General features: G+C 55.6%; 7 protein-coding genes across 7 annotated transcripts; 3 read left to right on the top strand and 4 right to left on the bottom strand.

The window, feature by feature from the left end:
- Positions 1 to 276: 276 nt before the first annotated feature.
- Positions 277 to 1233, top strand: J7T55_006351 (polysaccharide deacetylase family protein; the record flags this gene model as incomplete). Its single annotated transcript, XM_053143347.1, has 1 exon — positions 277 to 1233. The coding sequence occupies one exon, from the start codon at positions 277 to 279 to the stop codon at positions 1231 to 1233; it is 957 nt and encodes a 318-aa protein (XP_053001117.1).
- Positions 1234 to 1593: 360 nt separating this feature from the next.
- J7T55_006352 (mino acid permease) lies at positions 1594 to 3392 on the bottom strand (the record flags this gene model as incomplete). The annotated part of the gene is made up of 3 exons (XM_053143359.1): positions 1594 to 2583; positions 2732 to 2937; positions 3020 to 3392. 3 exons carry the CDS (start codon positions 3390 to 3392, stop codon positions 1594 to 1596), a joined length of 1569 nt encoding a protein of 522 aa, XP_053001118.1.
- Positions 3393 to 5371: 1979 nt separating this feature from the next.
- J7T55_006353 (OPT oligopeptide transporter) lies at positions 5372 to 7750 on the top strand (the record flags this gene model as incomplete). The annotated part of the gene is made up of 3 exons (XM_053143370.1): positions 5372 to 6370; positions 6432 to 7512; positions 7575 to 7750. The coding sequence occupies 3 exons, from the start codon at positions 5372 to 5374 to the stop codon at positions 7748 to 7750; spliced, it is 2256 nt and encodes a 751-aa protein (XP_053001119.1).
- Positions 7751 to 8181: 431 nt separating this feature from the next.
- Positions 8182 to 9931, bottom strand: J7T55_006354 (s-adenosylmethionine-dependent methyltransferase superfamily domain-containing protein; the record flags this gene model as incomplete). The annotated part of the gene is made up of 3 exons (XM_053143381.1): positions 8182 to 9182; positions 9240 to 9638; positions 9694 to 9931. The coding sequence occupies 3 exons, from the start codon at positions 9929 to 9931 to the stop codon at positions 8182 to 8184; spliced, it is 1638 nt and encodes a 545-aa protein (XP_053001120.1).
- Positions 9932 to 10646: 715 nt separating this feature from the next.
- On the bottom strand, positions 10647 to 13838 carry J7T55_006355 (intracellular protein transport protein; the record flags this gene model as incomplete). Its single annotated transcript, XM_053143392.1, has 4 exons — positions 10647 to 10895; positions 10954 to 11070; positions 11126 to 12796; positions 12855 to 13838. The coding sequence occupies 4 exons, from the start codon at positions 13836 to 13838 to the stop codon at positions 10647 to 10649; spliced, it is 3021 nt and encodes a 1006-aa protein (XP_053001121.1).
- Positions 13839 to 14424: 586 nt separating this feature from the next.
- Positions 14425 to 15363, top strand: J7T55_006356 (acetolactate synthase; the record flags this gene model as incomplete). The annotated part of the gene is made up of 2 exons (XM_053143403.1): positions 14425 to 15131; positions 15183 to 15363. 2 exons carry the CDS (start codon positions 14425 to 14427, stop codon positions 15361 to 15363), a joined length of 888 nt encoding a protein of 295 aa, XP_053001122.1.
- Positions 15364 to 15568: 205 nt separating this feature from the next.
- On the bottom strand, positions 15569 to 16757 carry J7T55_006357 (ornithine carbamoyltransferase; the record flags this gene model as incomplete). The annotated part of the gene is made up of 3 exons (XM_053143414.1): positions 15569 to 15612; positions 15675 to 16362; positions 16437 to 16757. 3 exons carry the CDS (start codon positions 16755 to 16757, stop codon positions 15569 to 15571), a joined length of 1053 nt encoding a protein of 350 aa, XP_053001123.1.
- Between the last annotated feature and the right edge of the window lie 1720 nt (positions 16758 to 18477).

The raw sequence follows: 18477 nt of genomic DNA on the forward strand, positions 1-18477 counted from the left end.
ATAAGGAAAATATTCCGGACATCTACGGGCTCGTCGGCCGGCTCCGCCTCGGACCTATCAATAAAAGACGGTCTCCGCACTTCGGGAGGATGCAACCATGGACCACTGCCGGTTCAACGGGCGGGCAGATAGTTTTGCACCGTCATCGAGGCTGAATGTTGGACGATCTGTCGGAAGCCTGCCTGCCTGCCTTGCAAGGAGTGATCCAAAACACAACCCCAGAGCCTAGGTTCATGACAGCCCCCTATGGATGCAACCAAGCCGAAGCCTCGCCGCATGCGAATATGTTTATCGGTGGACTTCGACGCCCTTTCAGGCTACCTTGGGACGGGCCACACGCTTGAAAACACCCTCTCAGACTACTCCGCCGGCCTGCTAAGCGCCAACGTCGGCGTGCCCCGGCTTCTGAGACTATTCGCCAAATACAACATCTCAGACAAAGTAACATGGTTCATTCCGGGCCACAGCATCGAGACCTTCCCAGACAGAGCCGCCGAGATCGCGGCCAGCGGCGCGGAGATAGGGCTGCACGGGTACAGCCACGAGGGCGCGTACGCCATGACGCCGGAGCAGGAGGGCGACGTGTTGGAGCGGTGCATCGCGCTCGCGACGGAGCTGGGCGGCGGGCGGCGGCCGCAGGGCTACCGCGCGCCGCTGTACCAGATCCGCGAGACCACCGTCGACCTACTTCAGCGGCACGGGCTCCTGTACGACAGCAGCATGAACGCCCACGACGCCCTGCCCTACTACCTGCCGCGGCCGTTCCCGCAGGCGCCGCCCCACGTCCCGGACTATAGCAAGCCCGCGGCGTCGTGGATGCGGCCCACGCCCCTGCCCGCGCAGCCGCGGCCGGGGACGGCTGAGGCGGAGAGCGCGCTGGTCGAGGTCCCTTGCTCGTGGTACACCGAGGACATGACCCCCATGGGGTTCTATCCGTACACAGCGTCGTCACATGGCTATGTCGCCACGGACGTTGTGGAGAGGATGTGGTGGGACCGGTTCGAGTGGCTGTGGGAGAATGAGTCGTTCGTGGATGAGGGGCCTGGCCTGGGGTACGGGTCCATCTACCCCCTGATCTGGCACCCGGAGAGTGCGGGGAGGGCGCACATTGTTGGCATGATCGACAGGTTTCTTGGCAAGTTGGTGGAGATGTCTAAGTCCAGCGGCGGTGAGATCATCTTTGAGAGCATGGCGGGTGTTGCGCGGAGCTGGAAGGCGAGGGTTGGGCCTTGAGTTCGTGGAATATACAGCTCTGAGCAATCATAAGCATCAAGGAATGCTGGTTTCACATGGTACACACGCGCTCATGCTTATCGAGACGTTCCATCTTGCCAGCCCGCTGTTTGTCAAAGCAGGCTGGGAAGGCTTGCAGACCGTATACTTTTCGCAGCGGCATAGTCTAGTCCAGTGCGCGAGACGCAAAACTACTTCGACAGGTTGGTTACGGTATGGTGGGTGGGCTGTCGCCACCACCGGACTCATACTGTGACATATACGATGTTGTATCATTCAAAATATTAAATCCATTTTCGCTGCTGTGCTATGAAATGCATGACCATCACCTACTTTTACATCAAACAACATATTATCTGGTCATTGCTCAACGACTACGCCTTCCGCGGTCTGTAATCGTCCCTTGTTCAAATCCGCCTCGCTCGCCTTGATGAACGCCGGCCGGAATGCAACCTTGTACCCAACATAAAGCACCACAAACAGGATGACACTGATATATGCCGTGAAAAAGTCCACCGTGTTCCAAGGCATGAATGCTGTGAAGCCTTGCGTGATCACAATCAGAGTATTAAAGAACAAGCCATACCACGCCATGAAGGGCTGGAACGGTGCTAGGTACGGCAGCGAGGACCGTGGGATCCCCTGGACCTTCATAGCGCGCTGGAATTGGATGTGGGACAAGTTGATACTGGCCCAGGTGATCAGACCGGCCACGGCGGTGATGTTGAGGAACCAGTTGAACGCATCTTCGCCGGAAGGCGAGAGGTTCAGGAAGGCCAGCAGGCCAAACGCCGAGGTGAGGGCCACGGCGTAGTAGGGGACTCCCTGGTTGTTGGTCTTGAGCAGGATGCGCGGGGCGTGCCCCTCGTTTGCGAGACCGACCAGGATACGGCTTCCAGAGTAGACTACCGAGTTCGCCGCGGAGAGCACTGCAGTCAGCAGGACGGCGTTGATGATGTCCGGCAGGACGGGGACCGAGGCGAGGTTCGCGGCGATAACGAGCGGAGAGCCGGCGGCGCTGGTGCTCCCGTTCGTGAGCTCCGTGTTGGTGTATGGAACGAGGATTCCAAGGAAGAAGATCGTCGAAACGAACAAGAACAGGATGCCCCAGAAGGTGTTCCGAATGGCGACCGGGACCGTCTTGTGCGGGTTGCGAGCTTCTCCTGCGCCAACGCCAACGAGTTCAGCACCTTGATAAGAGAAAGCCGCTGTGACGAGAACGCTCCAGAACGACACAAATTTGCCGGTAGACGGGGCCATATTCTCGTCGTATGAAGCGAAGGCGCCGGGGTTTTTCCAATAGGTAAAGCCCAGATATCCCTGGGGGCTTGCACCTGCGTTAATGCAGATCTGCTCGAACTTGTCAGTAGCTTTTCAATCAAGGCGTTTATGCAGTGTCCCCGGTGCTTTGAGGCATATCCCAATGAAGAGATACCCCTGAGGCATTACCCGACGACTCTGAAAAGAAAATTACGAGAGTTTGCAGATTGGTGCATACCGCAAAAATAAGGAATCCGAGAATGGTCACGACCTTGATCGAGACAAACCACATCTCGAGCTCGCCGTACCACTTGACCGGAATGAAGTTGACTGCCGTGAACAGGACCCAGAATATGGCTATCCAGATGCCAATGCTGATGCTGGTATTCCAATACTGGATAATCATTCCGGCTGCGGTCAACTCGAGAGCCCACGTAATAGCCCCTTGAATAACGTCAGTCATATGCTCATATCCAGTTCAATAATGCCATCCAGTCTACAGGGGAACTAAAATATCATGACTTACAGCTGAACCAGTAGAGCCAGCCCATCGCAAAGCCCAATGCCGGGTCGACAAATCGTGCGCTGTATGACGTGAATGAGCCAGCAGTTGGGATGTACGTCGCCATCTCACCCAAGCTGGTCATGACCGAATACAGAATCGTGCCGACGGCGATGTACGAAATCAGACAGCCAACAGGACCCGCTGTGGCCAGCGAAGCGCCGCTACCGATGAACAAGCCCGTGCCTACTGCACCTCCGATGGCGATAAACTGCAGGTGGCGACCTGACATCTCGCGCTTGAGCTCATGGGTGGAAGCCTCGGTGATGGACTGCTTCTCCGGGTCGGGGCTGGCATCGCCGCGCCCCGCGGAGACTATGGTGTCGGCTTTGGCCATCTTGAGCTCTGTCCCTTAGGTGGATCGTGCGATTGAGACTCCTGTGTGGTATGTGGAAACTGGAATCTGCTCGAGTGCGTGGGAATCGGGTGCCCAAATAGATGTGACCTGGTGAGTCACGAGGATGACGTTTATACTGGGCTTTTTTCTTCCGTGGTGGAGAAACAATCCCAACAATCAATCGTCCGGTTCGGCTGAGCTCGAGCCAAAGCTCCCACCAGAGAGGGTCCTCAGGGGCAGAGTCGACCAGAGAGGGCGAAGAGCAGCACGTTGACGGCGAGGTGGAAGCAAAGGTGTATACAATCAACGACAGGTAATAGAGCAATGGCGTGCAAGGTTGTATACAATGTGAGGGACAGAGCAGCGGGCAGGCCAATAATAAAGCTTTTCCTTCGAGTCTGGGGGACAGGCCAGACAGAGTGGCGGCGCAGCGTGTGGAAGTGGACTGGTGGATACGAAGATTGAAGCTGGGGCTCTTTAGACTGGAACTTGGGCCAGGTCGAACAGGTCCGAGGGCGAATGGGGGATTTAGCAAAGGTAATAATCTAGATGATCTATCGAGATATTTGCAAAATGTTGTACGCATAGAAACTCGACTGCTGGGTGGGGTCTTATATCGGTGGTGCTGGTGGCGTGGTGTGACATAAATCATCATCAACGAGGTCGGCCATCACCACCAACACTTGCGGCGGGCAGCCTTTTGCGTCCCTGCCAGCAGTCGCGTGCCTCAATTAGATTTCTTTCATTTTTTTTCACAGCTCCAACGGACTGGCCGAAGGGCTCAAGGATTTTCACGGTTCAAGGCATAGCAATCGGCGGGTTGCGATGGCCTAGGGATCCCGAAAGGCGTGAGTGACGACCAAACTAGGGCGCGCGCGAGGGCTGGTTCGCGGAGTTGCAGCAGACGTTGGCTGGGTATCCACACCGGGACTGCCAAGTCTGCAAGTATGAGAAGACTCGGACGGGCCAGAAGGGGCATCGATGCCCTCTAAAAGTGGCGCGTGGCCAGATTGGGGGTGAACGATCTGCCGGGAATAACAGGAACAGGAACGCAGGAGTTGGCGGCGAGGTGAAGAGATTTTCTCCCAGGGGGGAGGGGACGACGAGTTTTCCGCGCGAGGGAATTTGGTCGCAGAAAGCCCTTGCGCGGCCTTGTTGCATCCCATCCCTACAGCGGAAGTGAGACGTTGCTTCGATGTGGGACCACTTGGGTAACAGGAACCGGTGGAATTGGCCGTCGCGACATTAAGCTTGTGGGGAGATGTATGGGAATGGAACTCGTAGTGGTCGGCTGAGATCTGTACATGATTTGATGCTAGTCATAAGCATAGATGTAGTCATAGCCGTGGTCAAGTAAACGCGGCCTGCATTGGGCCGAGCCGGAGCCGAAGCGGTTCTCGTTGATGGCATCCGACAGGAAGACTCTGTTGACAGGGCTGCAGGGGTGGGGGTTTGGGGGTTTGGGGGTTTAAAAGAGACTGGGTACAGTAGACAATTCGTTACCCAGCGCGTGGGTGGTGTCGAGACAAGCATGAGTAGACTCTTGGTCCTCGTCCCGTCTACACAGGTCAGTAGGCCAGGCCAGGCTAGGCGGGCGGCGGGTCGGAGAACAGACTGAGCAGCTTACATAAGACGAGGACGAAGGGCACAGGATGACATAGCATAGCGTGGCCCAGGCCTATCCCATGATCGGACCGGGCCCATCACATCATCGCCGCCGGTCTGCCGGTTGCAACGGTCACGGGAAGACCCATTCTGCCGGGATCGCTTCTTTCTCTGGGTCCTTCCTACCAGCATTGACATGCCATGCGCTGTGACCTGCTCATGGCACAAGGCTCGCTGCAATTCTCAATTTCATCACTCGTATCCGGAGCGCCGGAGCCTGGTCCTTGACACCTTCAAGTCCAAGCCCTAGTCAGGGCTTCAGACTGTTGGACCTGTCAGCTCGCGGCCTGAGAACTCCAAACACGTCAGTAGATATGGCTCCTGATAGGGGTCATGATAGCTCCGGTTACGACCGCCTTGGCGCTTCCGAGGATGATGTCCAGGGAGACGCCCTTCCATCACGACAATCCCCCGATGAGGCCGACGCGCTCCACGATGGCGACCAAGAACACCAGCCGCCCGCCTCAACACTTAGGGTGGCTAAGCCAGGGCTCGACGTAGAGGGCCGCAGTTTCACCCTCCGTGCTATCGCCGCCGGCCTCCTGGTCGGGCTCATCATCTGCTTCTCCAACATGTACTTTGGCCTACAGACCGGCTGGGTCAGTATGATGACCATGCCGGCTTCACTAATGGGCTTCGGTATCTTCAAGACCCTGTCCCGGCACTTGGCGTTCCCCTTCTCGCCTGTCGAGAATGTCCTGGTCCAGACAGTCGCCGGTTCTATGGCCATCATGCCCCTTGGCTGTGGCTTTGTTGGGGTGCTGCCGGCCATGCAGTACCTCCTGAAGCCTGAGGAGCAGGGGCCCGTCAACCTCAGCACTTGGAAGCTGGTTATCTGGTCCTTGGGGTTGTGTTACTTTGGCGTGGTCTTTGCCGTCCCGCTGAGGCGGCAGGTCATCATCAGGGAGAAGCTCAAGTTCCCAAGCGGCTTCAGCACCGCCGTGCTGATCAGTGTGCTGCATGGGAAGACGGGACTGGTGAGGGACGACTCAGCTCCAAAGCAAGATCACCAAGAGCACGTTGTGCCCGAGGGTTTTGGTGGCCGTCTCCAGCAGGACGGTTCTGCAGATGCTGTGGATGAAGAAGAAGGTTCGGATCTTCGCAGGCAGCAATGGAAGGCCAACGTCAAGCTGTTATTGACCTGCTTCTTCGTCTCGGGGCTGTATACCTTCGCAACGTACTTTTTTCCAATCCTGAGAGATCTGCCGATTTTTGGAGCAACAGCAGCCTCGACGTGGCTGTGGACCCTGAATCCGAGTCTGGCTTATGTCGGTCAAGGTATCATCATGGGACCGGCAACCACAATCCACATGGTAAGTCTGGCCTACAGGCACACAAGGTAAACATTTATACTGACAACCCATGCCTCAACAGTTACTCGGTGCCATAATCGGATGGGGTTTCCTGTCACCTCTAGCCAAACACCAAGGTTGGGCCCCGGGCAAGATTAGTGACTGGGAGAATGGGAGTAAAGGCTGGATCGTATGGACCTCGCTTGCAATCATGCTTGCCGACGCCGTCGTCAGTCTCGGATATCTCGCGGCACGACCATTGCTCCAGCGCGTGACCAAAGCCGGCGCAAACTTCCACCACCGATGGCAGAACGGGGATACCAGCCTCAGTCAGCTGCTTCCACCCCGTCACCAGGGCTACACCACACTCAGCCCTCAGGAAGACGATATCCCGCCATCCAGCCCCTTGCACGACCAGCAGCCGCAGCCAGAGCAGCAGCAGCAGCAGTCCATCTCGCACCTGCTGGCCGAGGCCGACCAGGACGACGCCCCAGCGTCGCAGCTGGTCTCGACGCGCACCGTGATCATCGGGCTGGCGCTGTCCATCGCCTTCTGCGTGCTATGTATCCACATCGTCTTCGGCGACCTGGTGCCGCTGTACGCGACCGTGTCGGCGGTGCTGATGGCGCTGGTGCTGAGCATCATGGGGGTGCGCGCGCTGGGCGAGACGGACCTGAACCCCGTGTCGGGCATCTCCAAGCTGGCGCAGCTCTTCTTCGCCCTCATCGTGCCGCAGTCCCACCCCACCTCGGTGCTCATCAACCTCGTGGCCGGCGCCGTCTCCGAGGCCGGCGCCCTGCAGGCCGGCGACCTCATGCAGGACCTCAAGACGGGCCACCTGCTGGGCGCCGCGCCCAAGGCGCAGTTCTGGGGCCAAGTCGTCGGCGCCACCGTCGGCGCCGTGGTGAGTGCCTTCATTTACAAGCTCTACACGGCAGTCTACACCATCCCCGGCTCCCTGTTCCAGGTCCCGACCGCCTATGTGTGGATCTTCACGGCGAGGTTGGTCACCGGCCAGGGGCTGCCGTACATGGCCAGGGAATGGGCCATCGCGTTTGCAGTGCTGTTCACCCTGACGACGATGGTGAGAATCTATGCTACAAATAAGAAGTGGCAGCATCTCGTCCCTGGTGGGATCGCGGTGGCCGTGGGCATGTATAACGGTATGTGCAAGCTTGTCCCTCCCTGAGTGCTCTACCTCGAACCCGTAGCTAACATACCGCAGTGCCCAGTTTCACACTGGCAAGAACCGTGGGCGGGCTGGTAGCTTGGTGGTGGAGGAGGAAGGGTACGAGGGAAGACACCCCGTTGATTGTGCTCGCATCAGGGTTCATCCTTGGGGAGGGTTTCTTGAGCATTGTCAATTTGATCATGGAAAGTGCTGGTGTACCACATCTGTGAACATGGGAAGGGGAGGGGCTATTCATGATTTAGAGATGTTGATTTTTTTTAGCTTCTCGCATTCTTGTATATGGCCTGAAGTGTTTCATATTTTCATGGGCATTAGCCGTCATGCAAGAACGTAAGTGCAAGGTAAATACAAGCATACGTCGAGGCAGCAAACAGACAACAGCTCGCTGGCGCAGCATAGGCGCAGATGTAAAAGGTCGCATCGAACGGGACCAACAAACCGTAAGTGAGGGCGGAATTCATCTCATAGCACAGCGCAGCTCATCATAAACGTTATATGAGGTGATTCATGAGGCTTTTATTCTGTAGTATGGGTTGATTCTCGCCCCGACATTTCGAATCCGGGCAACCTGGCCCGGACCCGAGTTTTGAGTAGATAACTATGACCACCACTTCCTCTCGCGAGCAGTTCTTGCCCATCACTAGTTAAGGGCCCAAACCTGGGACTTCTCGGGATTCGGCAGCCCGTCCCACTCGACCTTGATCAACAGGCCACGCGCATGGTCCTCGGGCGCGGAGTACGACAAAGTCCCCTCAATCTGCTCTCCCGCTTTGAGAGGCTTGCGCTGTTGCCCGTCTTTGTCCTCTATCAACATCAAGACCTGCTTCCAGTGGGTCTCCTTGCGGTGCGGCCCGGTAGTGAATGCATTGCTGCCATCCTTCCTGGCCTTCTCCCAGTCGTCAGCCGGCGTCTCGATCAGCTCGACCTCCTTCTGACGTGTCGTGGCGAAGTAGTTGTCAAACCAGATCAGGAAGCCGTCCACATTGTCCATATCCTTGCTGAGCTTGCTGCTCCAGTCGATCTTGAAGGTGAGATCCTCGACCTTTACATGGTACAGATCCAGCGCGTACGTGCTTGCGCTGCCGCAGAGAGCCTCGGTCGGCATGGTTTGTACCCTGACCTCCTTGAGCATGCCTTCCTGCATGGCCTTCATGTCGAAGCCGTACACGTCCCGCCAGAAGGTGACGTTGTCCGTCACGTACTCCGGGTCCGACACGGGCGCGAAGAAGATGGTGGTGTGGGACGGCACCAGCAGCCCATCGGGCTTGAGGTACCTGTCACGGGCGAAGAGGACGGAGGGCAGCATGGCCTCGTACAGGAGCGCGTAGCCCATCCACTCCGAGACGATGATGTCGACCTTGTCAACCGGCAGGACGATGTCCTCGACGCGGCCGCGCAGGCAGGTGATCTGATCAGACAGGCCGTTGTTGAAGATGTTCTCGCGTGCCTTGTCCAAGATGGCGGACTTGTCGATGGCGTAGACGTGTGCGGCTCCGGCCTTGGCGCAGAACATGGACAGGATGCCGGTTCCGCACCCAATGTCCAGAACGGTCTTGCCCTTGAAGAGGTGTTTGTTGTTGTAGATGAAGTCTCGGTACCCCTCCGTACGAATAGTGTCTTTCAGCATGGTCTCATGGATATCTGTCAATTTGTCAGGACTTGGTCCCAGCCATTCCGTGAGAGCCATCAGCAACGTACCATTGTGTGCATAGGATTCCCAGTAGTATTGTGATTCATCCTTCTTCTCCTTCTTCGATTCTGCCGACGACCGCGACGAGTCGTCATCATCGGCATGCCACCGCTTATCAAGGGTCTGCTCCACAGCAAGTCGGTAATTGGCGAATTGCTTGTTGAGCTCGTCGAGCTGGACCTGCAGAGAGGCGTTCTTGCTCGCAGCGTCGCAAGCCGTCTCTGTTGTTGATGCTTCCTCAACAGCCTTGCCTTTGCCATTCGCAACCCCTGAGGCAGGCGGGAGGTCATCTAGACACATGATGAGCGCATCGTCGGCCAGGACGGGCATCAGGAATTTGTCATCCTGTATATCCGCCTCAGTGATCTGATCCGGCAGAGACTTCCCAGCTTTCACAGTGCTTCGGACTAGGCAAATGTTAGCTGCAGGTTGAGACATGAGCCAGGGACAGACGCGACAAACTGAAGTTGACGAGCTTAATGCTGCCGTAAAAGTCTAGACCGAGGCGATCGCGAACTGCCACGAAGTCGAAGTTGAAATTGCCTTTGCAGTGCTCCAGCATCGACGCTGCGTCGGGGAAGACCTTGTCGTCCAGGAGCGAAACAATCTCCATGCTCTCCTCGTCACCACCCTCGTCGACATCATCCCAGCCCTCAGAGCCCTCGGACCCGCTGACAATGTCCTCTACTTCCTTGGACATGGTGCAGTGCAGGTGAGCTGAATTCTGGATGGGCACGGAGCACTACTTGTTTATTCAGGACGTTTTTATGCAGTACTGCTACTGTTAGCGCTGTCTGACCAACGTTCCTGATATAAGGCCGAGAGAAACCAGTAAAACAAAGAAGCACCGTTGCAATTGAAAATGGGTGGCACTCACAGGGTCTGAATAATGGAAATTTGATAGGTGAAGGGTATATGGTACATACGTAGGTCAGGGTCGAACTTGCAGGTGGAAGATCCATGCAGCGCTACTCTGCACAGCGGGCGAGCAGAAAATTCAAGAGCTGCAAGCCTGCAACCCCAAAAAATTTGCATGGGGGGAACTTTTACGGGTCACGCCGAGCAGAGAGCTTCCCTACAATTAGAATTCTGGGAAGTGTCAGCCTTCCCAATCGGGGCTATATTGTGCTCCCTGACTTTTCCATCTCGAGTAGGCGTGATGTTCTGATGTTGTCTTGTTGATTCTATAGTTGGCAGGGTTCCTGAAATGCTATGCCCACCTCTGGTCGCTGCTTATCATGTTACAAAATTCTTTCGCAGGCTGTGCAATGCTTTCATAATCTCGTTGAGTCCCTCGGGCTGCCATTGATGGCTTTGTCTCGATACGAAGCAGCAAGCGCAGCCACAAATCCCCCAAAGTCCTAGGGCTTGATATGAGGGAACTGCGTGGAGAAGGATACTGAGGGAGGGGACCCCTAGTCCACGTCGTTCTCACCCTTCTCGCCTGGCTTGTCTTCCTTTTCGCTGTCTTCATCTTCATCTTCATCTTCGTCCTCATCCTCGTCCTCGTCCTCATCATCTGAGATGGTCTCGCCCAAGGCCTTGAGTTTCTCCTTGTACTTGTTGACCTTCTCCTCGGCATCGGCAAAGAGCATCAGCATGTCATCCAGCTCGCCTTGTGTAGACTCCTTCTCCGTCTCTTTCTGCTGGACAAGTGCCTCGGCCTAAGAACATGATCAGTATAAGCACCATCTTCGTCAATGGCATAAGAGCGCGGCATACCTCTTTGGTCTTTGATTCCAGGTCCTTGACCTTCTTCTCCAGTTCAGCAGCCTTCTTTGCAGCACGTTCTGCGGCCTCCTTGGCTGCTGATGCATCCTGTGTCTTGCTCTTGTTTGCCTATCGCATGTTAGCGTCAAACTCAAGGGCCACTGTCAAATGGAAAGAACCGCACCTTCATAAGGTCCACCTCGAGCCTGCTAATTGTGGCCTTCAGATCTGCCTTTTCTGCCTCTGCCCGCCTTGACGACCGATCTGCCTCGGACTGTCTACGCCTGTGGCCTTCTTGCGTCTGCTTGCGAACTTCCTCGACCTCGCGGGTGCGCTGCTCATCCTTCAATGCCAACTGCTTTTGATACTCCTCCTCCTTCAACGCCAGCTGGTTTTGATATTCTTCCTCCTTGAGTCGGAGCTGCTTCTCGTACGCTTCAATCTTTGCTTTGAGATCGACCTCGGCCTTCTTCTGAAGGCTCTCTACCTCGGCCGCAGCCTCCTTCTGCGCTGTATCGGCCCTCTTCTGAAGTCTTTCGATCTCGGACGCAGCTTCTTTCCGCGCCGTCTCAACGTGTCTCTGAAGCTCGGCCTCTCTCGCACTGTATTGCTCGTGCAGCTGCCGGATTTCTGCCTCATGGTTTCTCTGAAGACTCTCGTTGACGGACTTTATTCGCGTGAGCTCGACTGAGGAGGTTTCCTTGAGGCGTCTCGTATCTGCGCGCTCCTGGCCAAGCTGTTGCTCAAGATGGGCGAGGCTCGCCTGGCATCCTTGCAGGGCCTTCTCCTTCTCATCCAGCTGAGACCGCAGCGAGTCGACGAGCTCTCGCGATATTCCTTTCTGGACACCGTTGGTGATTACTGAGATCTCCATCCCGGGGTCTCTATCGATGGCACGCAGGATGCGGCTGTAGTTGTCCTTGAAGAAATCGACAAATGTCTCGTCGAAGTAGACCTCAGGAAGTTTGCCGGTCGAAGGATCAAGCTTTTGCGGGATCATCTCGAAGTCCCGCACATGTGGGTGAGCTCGCAATTTGCTCATTTTATCGATATACCTGTCACGGCCCATGTTGGACATCAACAGCGGTTGCAGAGTTCCTCGTGGTATCGGGGAGTCCTTGGTAGAAAATTCATATGCCACACCGAGCATCATGGCGCAGAGACCCTGAACCAGTGTTTCACTAGAGCTGTTCTTCACGACGGTTTGGATGAGGCGCTGGACGTTGCTACCTTCCTCTAGCAACTCGTTCACTCCATCTAAGTCCTCGAACAGCCAACAGAGCAGGAGCATCAGATATCCGATAGTGATGCGCTCATCGTCGTTTCGTGAGAGACTTCCGATCAGGTGTGAAGTGATGATTTGAATGCTGGTCACTACCTCCTCCCCTTCTGCCTCGTTCCCTTCTGTAACTTGTCTCGCAAGTTCCTTGGTTGTCGCATTTTCGAAAACGAGATGCAGCATGATGCATGCTGCGAACCAGTGTCTGTAAGGGTCAACTGTCGATTCTTCGGTTGGCGACCGAAGCAGGGTCGTCAAAATGTTTGCGTCCTCGATAGTTCCTGACTTATGCCCTTCGATGGCTCGCCGAAGAAAATGCTCGCGAATCCCGGGGTGGTTGAAGAAGTAAGCCTTCAAGGTTTCACACGCCGCCATCCGTATGTCGAAGGCCTGTAGACTGTGAACGCACAGAGTGAGGTCCAAAAGACCGTCAATAACATAGATTTTGGGGACACCGTTGGCCTGAGCACCATTTCCGTCCACTGGGATCTCAAGCGGCGAGGGGACTTGGAGCTGTGCGAAATTCTCCTGGAGTGTTGGGTTGGCCCTGATAATATCGGCGCAAGTCACGAGTGCCTACCGCAACAATACTTAGGTCTACGTGAGGATACATACAGGACAGGGTAGCACGTACCTCGGCCTTGATAGGGTTCTCAGCGGAGTGGCTGAAGGCAAGTTGTAGGGCGTGGTATAGAAGATGATATTGCCAGAAAGCGCTCTGATTTTGCATCGTGCCAACAGCGCCACGAACGAGGAATAGGCGAATGACTGCTAGCAACGCATATACATTTCGGTTACGCTGAGACTGTGCCCAAGGTGCCACCTCCTCACCGTCCTCCGGGGGCTTGTATGCGCTCTGGAGCAGTTGTGCCAGTTCAGGTACGCATCCTGTTTCGCGAAATTGAGTTTGGTTGGAAGCATTCAACCTCAGCAAATTCGCCAGCAATATCAAGCAATCCTCCACGATCTGGCCGCCTTCCGTGAGGGAGCCGTCTGAGGAGATGATTGTAAATATTCTCTTGAAGGCATCTTCGAAAGCGACTAGCTTTTGTATGTCAACGTTTGAGGGGGTCAGATAGATGAGCAGGGTGACGGCTTCATTCCGGACGGCTTCTCTTCGGTCGTCGAGTATGGCCACGAGCCTGGAAATGCCGAGGGGCGCTGTGAAGACACATTCTTCGGTGCGTTCTGTTCGCGCAGAGAGGATAGCTATGAGCAGCTGGAGGGAGTACAGTCGGGAGTAGAAGTCGGTGGTCTCTAGAAAATCAAGCAGTAGCGTGATGTTCTCTTGTCTCTGTGTAAACTCGTCGGCCAACCACAGGGCGATTTCTTCTGAAGCTTCGGGGCTGCCCTCGTTGGGGTTGAAGAGCATCAGTAGGGTCTCGAGAACCACCTTGACCGTGTCCACGTCTTGTCCATCATTGCTGAGACAGCCTATCAGGCTGCGCAGAGCTCCAGAGGATACAGAAGCTGGGTAGTCCTTCGCGAAGCTGCGCAGCCCTTGTATGGCGGCGCGACGGTCCTCGAGGAGAGTGGCCGAGCTCAGACGACCGCTGAGGACGGAGATCGTTTCGCCTACCGACTGCTTGGCCGGAGCAGTCGCTATGGCAGAGAACATGGTATTGGAGATTTCCCGATAACGATCAGTGCCATGGGGCTACGAGGAAGAAGGCGTGAGTCGTGGACTGTGAAGCATGGTCGGGTGGTTGTGGAATCGTGAGACTGCTGCTTTGAGCTTCAGGGCTGCTGATCGGTGCAGCACCACACCATGTAGCCAGGTGGATGCCACCGGTGCTTGATTGACAGCTGTGCTTCTCGGTCCCGCGAAACTTGACAGGGGAGGTGGCCGAAGTGTGGGTAGCGCCAAAGCGTGAAAATTGTTAGTCTAGTCGATCTGGGGAAGCTTTGCAGCTCGCCAGGGTCCCTCCGATGTCGTCCTGTGTGCCGAGCTAATTCAGTTGCTCATCGCAGGCCGGCCACAACAAAAGTTGACTCAGATCTCAACATCAAAAGGCACACTCGATTGGCGGTCAGACAAGCCAATTGATCTCACCACTCCATTCTCTCGGAGAGCCTGACATCGATTCTTCTCGGAGACTGTCTCTGAGTTGATCGAAAGCATGGCGCCCCGAAGCATTCTGTTGTCGCAATGTCGGGCAGCAGCCTCTAGGCTCAGGCCTGCGGCAGCCACCTCTCTTCCCACCATGGCTGCCCGCCAAAGCTCTTCCAGCTCATCGACCTCAGCCATCGCCTACAAGGCATTGCGCCGTCGACAAGCTCCTCTGCCCACCAATGAAGCGCCTCCGGCATGGTCGGCCCAGGCCGCCGTGTCCAATATTCTCTACGAGACCCCGTCGCCATCCATGGCCCCTCCGAAGCGCCACATCCTGAACTGTCTCGTGCAGAACGAACCCGGTGTCCTCTCCCGCGTGTCCGGTATCCTGGCAGCCCGCGGCTTCAACATTGACTCCCTGGTTGTCTGCAGCACTGAGGTCGCCGACCTGTCTCGCATGACCATTGTGCTGACGGGCCAAGACGGCGTCGTCGAGCAGGCGAGACGCCAGCTGGAGGATCTGGTTCCCGTCTGGGCCGTGCTCGACTACACCAGCGCCGCGCTTGTGCAGAGGGAGCTGCTCCTCGCCAAGATCAACATCCTCGGCCCTGAGTACTTCCAAGAGCTGTGGGCTCACCACCGCGAGATCACCGCCGAGGCTGAGGACGAAGGCTCCTCTTCTGTCTCTGACCACGCACCTTCGCTGGGCGAAACATCGGAGGACTTCCATCCTAGTCGGCTAGCACCCAGCGAGGCTTTGCGTTTGAAGCATGAGCATCTGAAGAGCATCACATACTTTGCGCATCAGTTCGGAGGCAAGGTGCTGGATATCAGCAATAGCAGTTGTATTGTCGAAATGTGAGACGCCCCCCATGAGCACCTCAGATGTTGCTTACTGACTTTTTCCAGTTCCGCCAAGCCAAATCGAATCGACTCCTTCCTGAAGTTGATCGGCCCATTCGGCATTCTCGAGTCTGCCCGGACTGGATTGATGGCCATGCCGCGTTCACCTCTCTACGGACCCAAGGACGACAACAGTATCAAGGAGGCTGATGACGTTGTTGACGCTAGCCAGCTGCCACCTGGATAGATACTACTGTAAAATTTACCATAATCACCAAAATAAAATTGAGTCTTGCAAGAAATTGCTTGTCTTTTCAACTGAGATGCTATCGTGAGCGTAAATTTGGTGCGAGTACTTTTGCTTCACTTTTAGACGCCAATACCAGGCCGAGGTTCCCCGAGATCGAAAAAAATGCAGCAACGCCATAGCTGCGATTAGTTGAGATTTTCCATCACAAAATGCGGCCCTTGTTGACCACGAATGCCTCGAGTGCAGCTATTGAGAGTCAGCTTTCGTTCGAGATGAATTGAAAATTGCTGAATAAAGTGTTCACTCACAAACAGCGGCCCACAGTCGATTTTGAGCCTCAGGGAATACCAACGATCGGTCACTGTAGAACACCTCGTCGTGAACCTCCTCAGGGTGTCGCGGCAGACAATGCATGAACTTCCAGCTCTCCTTCGCACCTCCCCTCTTGGCCAGGTCATTGGTGATCTGGTATCCAGCGAAAGCCTTCAGCCGCTTCTGCGCCTCCTGTTCCTGTCCCATGGAAACCCAGGTGTCGGTGACCAAGATGTCCGCATTCTTGGCCGCTTCCTCAGGAACCGTAGTCTCCGACAGTTTTCCCGGGCTAGAGACACCATTGGCAGCAGAGAGAATGTGCTTCTTCATGGGCTCAGGGATGCCGTAACCAGCGGGCGAGGCTACGGAAATGTCGACGCCCAGCTTGATACAGCCGGACGCAAGATCGAACAGGACGTTGTTTGAGTCACCGATCCAGGCGACCTTCAGACCCTCAAGACCTAGGCTTGCTGGGCTCGTTGAGGAGGACGGGAATGCCTCATGGATGGTGAGGAAGTCAGCGATGGTTTGAAGCGGGTGGAAGTCATCGGACAACGCATTGATGACAGGGACACTTGAGTCCTTGGCCAGGCCGGTGATGTCTGAATGTGGCCCGACACGAGCAACCATGGCTTGGACCATAGAGGAGATCACCACGGAGGTATCATAGAGTGACTCATTGACCTACACATGGAGTCAGTCAGCATACATACTGTCCCAAATACAATTCACGCAGTGATGCGAAGTAATGAGCCTACACCAAGCTGGATATCATCCTTCCCCAGAAACATGGGATGGCCACCCATTAAAGCGATTGCACCTTCAGTTGAGACACGAGTTCGGGTGCTCCTCTTGCTGAACATCATAGCAACTGTCTTGCCCGTTAGAGCACTACCGAGCACATTGAGCTTGTCGGTCTTTGCGACTTCTGTCTTGCTATCTTTTGCGCTGCGAATGAGCTGGGCGAACTCGACTGGAGTCAAATCATTGATGGACATCAAGTGACGAGGTTGCGCAGAGCTGGAATATGCTCTGCTGAGCGGCAGACGGGCCGCTGCGATCCTGGCCGTGCGGAACATGTTGACAAGGCGTTGTCGAGCTCTTGCTCCGAGAATCTGGGGAATTTTCAGCTTCTGGCCGGATTGTGAACCAGATGAGATGGGAAAGTTGGTTCGATCCAGACGCCTACATGAAAGAAATGAGGTTGCTGTGAGCGAGTGACCTTTGGCAGGTCCTTGGTGCTCACGATGGAACTGGGACTCGGAAGCTTAATCGAAGTTATGTGACTAACAGCTGGTCACGATCAATTCCACACCGCGGATTGGTGGAGGGGCAGACGATACGCAGTATATCAACATTGGATGGTGCTGGAGCTAAATCAACCGTCTCCCGCCTGGTGGGGAGGGATACACAGTATGCGACGCTGACATGCGTGGTAGAGTCACACGCAGCAATAGTGCTGCAAAGCATTTTCTTTCCCGCTCAGGTACCTAAAATTTGTATATAACCCCTGGTCCATTCCTATTCCCTGCTATACTCAATCATTGCAGGTGACGATATGTTGGTGCTCCATCGCGCACCAGAAGCCCCTAGTCACTAACAGCTTCAACTGTACTTGATCGTGTAAGAGGGCTGGGATTTTCGGTGACTCTTCAGCGGTAGGTAGGTCAGGCCCTGACTAAGTTTGCACTGGCGGTACCTCCGTCGGCAGGTGGAGATGGTTGGGATGATGTCTCCAGGTCCCCTGACTGATGAGGATCTAGAGCCCGGTCAGCTGGCGAATTGGAACCAGCCCCGTCTGGGCCCTTGCGTCACCGTCACGCTCTCTCCGTCCCGCCAGCCTGGACTATGGCCAAATGCCCGCCTGACAGCCCTCATCTGTATTAGTCTACCCGCAACACCATTACCGCTGGTTCCTGAACACTTGCATTTGCTTCGACTTCATCATCATTGCAAAGGTTGTCGCCTATATTCATTCATTACTGCCTTCCTTTGGTGCATCTAAGAGGTCTCATCTGACAGCCTCGATCCGGGGACCCGACTAAGGTCGGCCCTGCCTCAACTTCCACCTCCACCATCTTAGAACCCCGAACACCGTATTCATCTTGAATCCCGAGTACAGCGGTCATTCTGCTGTCAGAACAGCACGATGTCAGATTCGGAATCATCCCCGCTGCTCTCAGCGGATGAATCCTCCTCGAGACAAGACCCAGAGACCGGGAACGAGTCGACGCCGCTGCTCCCGAACTCTACCGACACCGCCCACTACGATGGAGCCGAACAAGAGCAGGAACGCGGCAACGACAGTGCGTCTGTCAGATCCTACCGCAGCAACGGGTCTGCGGCGAAGGCATCACGACGGAGATGGCCCTCGATCATTGCGATGATCGTGTTGGGCGTGCTCACGATCGCCATCATGTTTGGCGCCTTCTTTGTCCCAAAGGCCGTCGAGGAATACGCCAAGGAAGCTACTGTGCTTGAACCTACAAACCTTTCGTTGGAGTCGATCACTGCAAATGGTGTGCGCGCGCGCATTCAGGCCAACTTCAAGCTCGACGGGTCAAGGGTCGAAAATGAGCACGTTAGGAGAGTGGGACGTGTCGCAACGTGGTTCGTCCGAGGACTGGACACTGACGCCACTCAAGTCCATGTCTTCCTTCCAGAGTACGACAATATCCGCATCGGTAGCGCTGGCATACCGCCTCTCAACCTGAAGATTAATGGCGACAACACGGCTATCGATTTTGTCGCCGAGCTTATGCCTGGAGAGGCTGACGGCATACGCACTATCGCGAATGA

Source organism: Diaporthe amygdali, assembly GCF_026229845.1.
Source record: "Diaporthe amygdali strain CAA958 chromosome Unknown NODE_1_length_4327563_cov_65_473760, whole genome shotgun sequence".
Taxonomy (NCBI): domain Eukaryota; kingdom Fungi; phylum Ascomycota; class Sordariomycetes; order Diaporthales; family Diaporthaceae; genus Diaporthe; species Diaporthe amygdali.